Raw genomic sequence first — 6711 nt, forward strand, 5'->3', positions numbered from 1 at the left:
TTTCATTTTGATGGTTCGCCAAACTTGAGATCATTTTCTTTTATGTTCCAAACTTGGAACTATACCAAACCTCAAAACAAACTAACATTAGGTAGCATAGTATGGAACAGATGTATGATCATAGGCTCGTAGCATCAACAATATTCTAACATCTTAAAGATACAATCTTTAACTTTCAAATAAGTAAATGTCATCTAGCTTAATTTGACAAAATCATGTATAGGTGGTACGCAAAATTATTGATCAAATCTCATTTATGTCACTGTACTTAGTCGATCATTAATTAAAAAAAAATCTCTCAAACAACCATAGTATTAAAAAGAATAACGGAGTAATAATAATACTAATAAATAATCATAATGGCCAAAGAATCATCAATTACAGTATGCCTCAAAAGAGGAAAGCCCCCCAAAAAAAAAATTACAACTGAGAAACAAATTGAAGTTCTTGTTGAAGCAAAAACTCAGCTTCTTCCATCAATTCAGGGCTTAATCTAAACATCAAAACACAAAATTCCATCTCACTTAACGCACCATCACCATCACAATCACCTTCTTTCAACATATTGCGCAAATCTTCATCGCTCAAATCTTGCAAACCCAAAATTGCGGCGTTTTTCTTCAAGCTATCAAACGTGATCACCCCTTTATCATTATCAACAAGTAAGCGAAATCCTTTGCATAATTCTCCAATTAAAGCTTCTCCGCCTAATTTTTGCGCCATTAATGGTAATTGATCTTGGAAATTTTGTGGGTAATTCTTGGAATCCATTTTTAATGAGAGTTTTTACGAGAATTTTTGTTTGTGTTGAGTTTTTCTTGGGATGGGAGAATAATAATAATGAGGAATGAATAAATAAGGGATGATTGAGGAAAAGAGAAGGGGAGTTGCGGAGAAAGAGACATCGACGTGTTGTGTACCGTGTATTATGTTTTAGTAACTGCCCCTGGGGTTCGACGAAAGATATTGAAGGGTAATATTGTCATTTTGAAAAGGAAACTTCTTCTTCTGTTTTTCTTTTTGTTTGAGAGATTCCAAAGGAAACTTCATGTAGGTTCCACGGGTTTCCTGGATCAGTTTTTAGACTTGTACAATGCACGAGTTTAAAGAAAAATTGTCTTGTTTGATTTTTTTTGGTCGAATTTATGAATTTTTTTACTGTATGTTTTCGTCAATGTAAATATCAAAGTGTTATAATTTAGCTCTTGTTTAGGGGGTTTTTTCTCAGATTGATGTCAATATATTGAAAATTTAATTATTCAAATCACTAAGACTTGTTAAATGTTAAAGATCCCTAAAGTAGCGACCTATATAGATTAAGTAGTGATGGTCACTGGTGCGGGTTGGACAGGTCGAACCATGGGCCGTAGCGGGCTGGTCTGAGATATCACGGCCCACGAGCGAACCGTGAAATTCATGGGTTGGGTGGGCTGGTCCGTGGGCTGAAAAATCTTGGCCCACACCGGTCTGTTACTGATTTTCACGGTCTGGGAAGCGGTTCTGGCGGTTCATGGGTCTAGTGGGCTGGACCGGGCTGGCGGGCCGGCATGAGATTTTGTTTTCAAAATTATTTAATCATTGAAATTATTCATTATTGTTAAATAAAATCTTTAAAATGAATAAAAATATATACAATTATTAAAATAGATGAATAATTACATTATTTTAAAATTTGCTTGAATTAGAATATATGCAATTTGATTAAAGCATATACAATTTGATCAAAATATATACAATTTGGTTCAATAATAACTTGGATTGGGCTGGTCCGGTTCATGGGTTGGGCTGAACCAGTTTCGTGGTACGGACTGAGCGATTTTAGTAGCGGGCTTTAGTGGGCTGGGCTCAAGAAATCTGGCCCACGACCCACCCACCAATTTCACGGTTCAAGCTGGGCTAGACCGGGCTTTTTGCAAGCTCAGCTCACATGGCCCACGAGGTGGGCTGGGTTGGATGGGCTGGATTGGCCCGCATTGTTGGCCATCTCTAAGATTAAGTAATACTTCTTCCGTCCCGAAATTTAGTTCTTGTTTCTATTTTGCAGTGTTCAAAACGTACTTTTGACGTTCGATATCTCCTATTTCATATTAGTAAAAAAGATGAAAAGTTGATATCATGAATGTACACATTGAAGCGAATCTAACAAGACCCCATATGAGTATATTTTTTTAAAAGACATTAGTGAGAGTATTTGATCAAAGTTTTAAAATTTTGATTCCCAAAATAGAAACAGGAACTATATTTTGAAACGGAAAGAGTAGTTCAAATCTTTTAAAAATGATTACCCAAAGTTCAAACCACTAATGTCAACTTTTCTTTTATATTTTTTTAAAATTTCTCAATAGTGGTGCATATATATCGCGAAACAATTTAATTGGTGAAGAGTGAAGACAAATCTGAAATTTTGAATTTAGATCTTGACATTATTGATAAACAAATTAGAAAATTCTGACTTTTGTATTTTAGTTTTGTAGCAAGTAGTGTTCCCATTAAATTCAATAGTACACCGTAAACAGTATTTTAAGGTAAAATCGTGGAAGGAAATTTCATGGGAATTGATTGTTTTTGTTTGCATGTACTTTTTCTAAAATCACTAATAATTCATGCACGTAGCTTCCGATACATGTTTCCCTTTTTTTGTTTGAATCAGTACAGACTACAGAGTATGGATTTAGGAAAAGGATAGGAAAGAAGTCTCAAAACTCATTGGAATGTAATTAAGAGAAAGATGGGAGAAGCGGCAGTATACTTGCTTCCCAATTGGCTGGAAGATAAGGATTAAGGAAATTAGGAAAATACGGAGGAAGCTTGGTAGCTTAATACGTGGCCTTTGTTCATTGGCTAATTTAAATAGGTTGTGTGTTTTGACAGGCCAAATAAGAGTGTATGAACTATGGACTGTGCCACTGTGGACAGACCGACAGAGAGACCATTTATTCATAAGAAAAAGGTTAAATAACGCAATGTTCACATTTAATCACCTTCACATTGTGTTGGAAAATTTTTTCCCCTTATTTTTTTTAGTGGATTTTTTTTAGTTCGGTTATTATTATTATTATTATTATTATTATTATTATTATTATTATTATTATTATTATTATCATCATCATTTCAGTTTAATCCAGTCCAATTCAGTTTCTCCTCGTTCAAAAGAACGAGACCTAACTCATGTAATGATTATTTTTGGTATTCTTTTAATGAGTTATTTTTGGCATCTTTATGTGTACAAATATTTTTTTTTAGATATTTGATAACAAAAACACAGATGTGTATAAATAGTTTTTGGATGTAAAAGAGTTATGGATGTATAAGATATAAGAAAATATTGATGTGCAAATTTAGTTTTTTGATATCAAAATAAATCATAGATATATACCAAAGAAATCATAGATATACAAAATAGATTTTCGATGTGCAAACATAGTTTTTAGATTTGTAAAATACAAAATAAATTTTTTTGCATGTTTTGGATACAAAACTTAATTCTTGGATGTACAAAAATAAACCACAGGGGGTACTTGGTGAATTTTGGAAAACGCGAGGGTACCAGGTGAATATTAAGAAATCTCAGGGGTACATGGTGAAAAAACCGTATTTTTTATTCAGTTGATAAGACATATAACGGATAGAAATCGGAATAACAACTGAGGTTTTTCAGATTTAGTTTCGAAAAATTATGAGAGCTGAAAACGGATTTCCATAGCATAGTGTACGCAGAGAGTTCTAGTAAGTTAAGGTTACTATACAACGATTGTAACTATCCTTTATTTTGCTTGGATAAGAAGCACGCTTTTGAGGAGTTAGTCTTTCTGTAATTCTCACATTATAGAGAGAGTAGCAAGACTTAGGGTTAAGTGTTGAGGAGCACTAGTAGAGTTAGTAGTGGGGGAATCACATTGTATCAAGAGTTTGGTATTTTAAGATTCAAATAATAAAAGAGTAGTTTGTGTGGACCTAGATCTCAGTGGTGAAATTGAACCACGTTAAATTATTGTGTCTCATTATTTGATTTCATTATTTTCGTGTTTTAATACAATTTAGTTCGAGCAAAAACATAAATCATACAAGTGAATAGCACAGTGCAATCGAGGCCCTGTGTTGTAAGACTACAAAAGTGTTTTTGCGAAAAACGATTAGTTTTTGTCACTCAATTCAAGCCCCCCTTCTTGAGTGTCACCTTGTACTCCAACAATCTCCTTGTCTTAGGCCCCTTTTTGAGCTATAAAATTCGTGTAAAGACCCATTCACCATGAGATTGAACTTAATTAGGAGAATGAACACAAATCATAACCAGCTTCACAAAATTTTTTGGAAATTTTAAAGTATATATCATTTCTTCCAGGAACTTTGAATTTATTGTATCATAAGCTTTTTCATATCTAACTTCACTATAAAACTTGGTTTAACCTATTTTCTTCCATAATGTTTAACAAGGTCCTGACAAACCATAATATTGTGGATTATGACTCTCCTTAACAAACGTTCCTTCAATTACAGCCATGATATCAGGAAGAATTATGCTAAGCCTATTACACATCATCATCTTGGTGATACACTTATATAAAGTGTCAAAATAGGCAATAAGCCTATTTTCTATTACACAACTAGGACGAGAAACTTTAGAAATTAAAGTTAAGATAGTGCATTCAGTTCTTGCAAGAGCTTACTAGAGTTGAAGACATCGAGCACTCTCCTCACCAATAATTTGCATGCATTTTTGAAAAATTTAGAACCAAATCCGTTTAGGTTAGGGGATTTTGGAATAGAAACAGAGCTTTCCTCACCTCCGAGCAGTGTAAGGCCTCTCTAGAAGCAACAAGCAAACAAGGAAAAATCATTGCACCGCTACTCCCTTCTATTGGAAATCAATATATATATATATATATATATATATATATATATATATATATATATATATATATATATATATATATAAAGGAGGAACTTTTCGGAAGCATAGGGAGCTTCTCAAGATTTCGAGGCCATAGAGCGCGTCACGTAGGATTGATATGTTATCAATTTTTATTTTAAACTTTTACAAAATAGAGTTCTACATAGATTTAAACACATAAGAAGTTCTAGATAAACTAAAATTAGAGTTTGATTTTGAATGAACAAACTAAATTATTATATTATGTAAATTGTGTATAACTTTGGCTACGTAATTCGAAATATTATAATTTTTGTTCCATTGGATAGTGCTCGAAATATGCTCTGAAATAAGATCCATTTACAATATAATTCTACAACTTATAAAATAGAGAGCGACACGTAAGATTGTCATGTCTTAAATTTTTATTTTAAATATTTTTTAAAATATGAGTTGTGCATATATTTAAATACTCCTAAAAAGTTCTAGATAAAATAAAATTAGAGTCTGATTTTGCATGAACAACCTAAATTATTATATTATCTAAATTGTGTATAACTTTTGCTACGTAATTTGGAATATTATAATTTTTGTTCTATTGGATAGTGCTCGAAATATGCTCCGAAATAAGATTCATTTACAATATAGTTCTACAACTCATAAAAATATATTTAACTAGATGAATGGTAAGGCTTTATTTAGTCTTTTTTTTAGATAAATATAATAATAGTTATAACTATAGTGTATTGTATGTGACTATAGCATTTTATCACAAGTTCGAATTACAGGATTAAACATATTATCTTTCAAAATCTCAGTCTTACGAGTTCGGATCCTCTAGAGTTTTAATAAAATTCTACAAGGTAGAATTGTATATGAATCATACATTTTAAAATCAAGAGCGTGTATTGGTGAAAGGGGGGAAATAAGGGGGTGGATTTTTATGAGAAAAAAATAGAGTGGATTTTGGAAAGATGATATATGAGCTATTGATTTTTTATTCAATGGTTGATATTTCTCAAACTCTCCATTGTTTTTAGAACTCTAGAGGATCCAAACAACCAACCTTACTCAACTGAACAAAAACAATTTAGTATTCCAACAAAAATTATTAAGAAATTTTGTTGCTACAAAAAATTAAAATCTACAGCGATATGATGAGAAAATTAGAGTATGATTTTACAAAAACAACGTTAGAATATTATAGAGAGCTCCACCTAAGCATGTCATGTCATTCTTTTTAATTTTTTTTTTAAAATAGTGTTTAACATAGTTATAAATACATATAAGGTGTTTTTAATAAAAGAAGATTGCACTTTGATTTTGAATAAACAACCTAAATTATTCAACTATGTAAAGTGAATATATATAGCTTTTGCTACATAATTCGCAATATTATATTTCTTTTACCATCGAGAGTGTTTGAAATATGTTTCACAATAAGTTATTTCTATATGCAATATAATTTTACAAACTATGAAAATATATTTATTTAGATGAACAATAACGTATTATCTATTATTATTTATTTTAAATACATGTAAAATTGACAATAAATAGCGTATTATATGTAACAATATCAATTATGCCTTTCAAAATTATATTTTTTAAAATTGAGAGATATAAAGATTAAAAATACAAACATATAGTTTTGAACCTATAGCATACCATGATGATATTACATGAAGAATCAAATGAAAGTTTGCCAACGACGACATTGCAGAGGTATTACACAATTGACTAATTATTTTATTCCTAAAATATTTATTGTATAAATAATTATTTATGTTTTCCTTTTTCATATATATATATATATAATATATATATATATATATATATTA

The 6711-nt window shown here is 30.9% G+C and overlaps 1 protein-coding gene across 1 annotated transcript; it reads right to left on the reverse strand.

The window, feature by feature from the left end:
- Positions 1–332: 332 nt before the first annotated feature.
- On the reverse strand, positions 333–891 carry LOC104907119 (calcium-binding protein KRP1). Its single transcript, XM_010696005.4, has one exon. The coding sequence runs from the start codon at positions 769–771 to the stop codon at positions 421–423; it is 351 nt and encodes a 116-aa protein (XP_010694307.1). The 5' UTR covers positions 772–891; the 3' UTR covers positions 333–420.
- Between the last annotated feature and the right edge of the window lie 5820 nt (positions 892–6711).

Source organism: Beta vulgaris, chromosome 4, assembly GCF_026745355.1.
Source record: "Beta vulgaris subsp. vulgaris cultivar EL10 chromosome 4, EL10.2, whole genome shotgun sequence".
NCBI lineage: Eukaryota > Viridiplantae > Streptophyta > Magnoliopsida > Caryophyllales > Amaranthaceae > Beta > Beta vulgaris.

What these genes read in the sequence shown, in the direction of transcription:
- LOC104907119 (XM_010696005.4), bottom strand. Translation starts at nt 771, where the DNA reads ATGGATTCCAAGAATTACCCACAAAATTTCCAAGATCAATTACCATTA.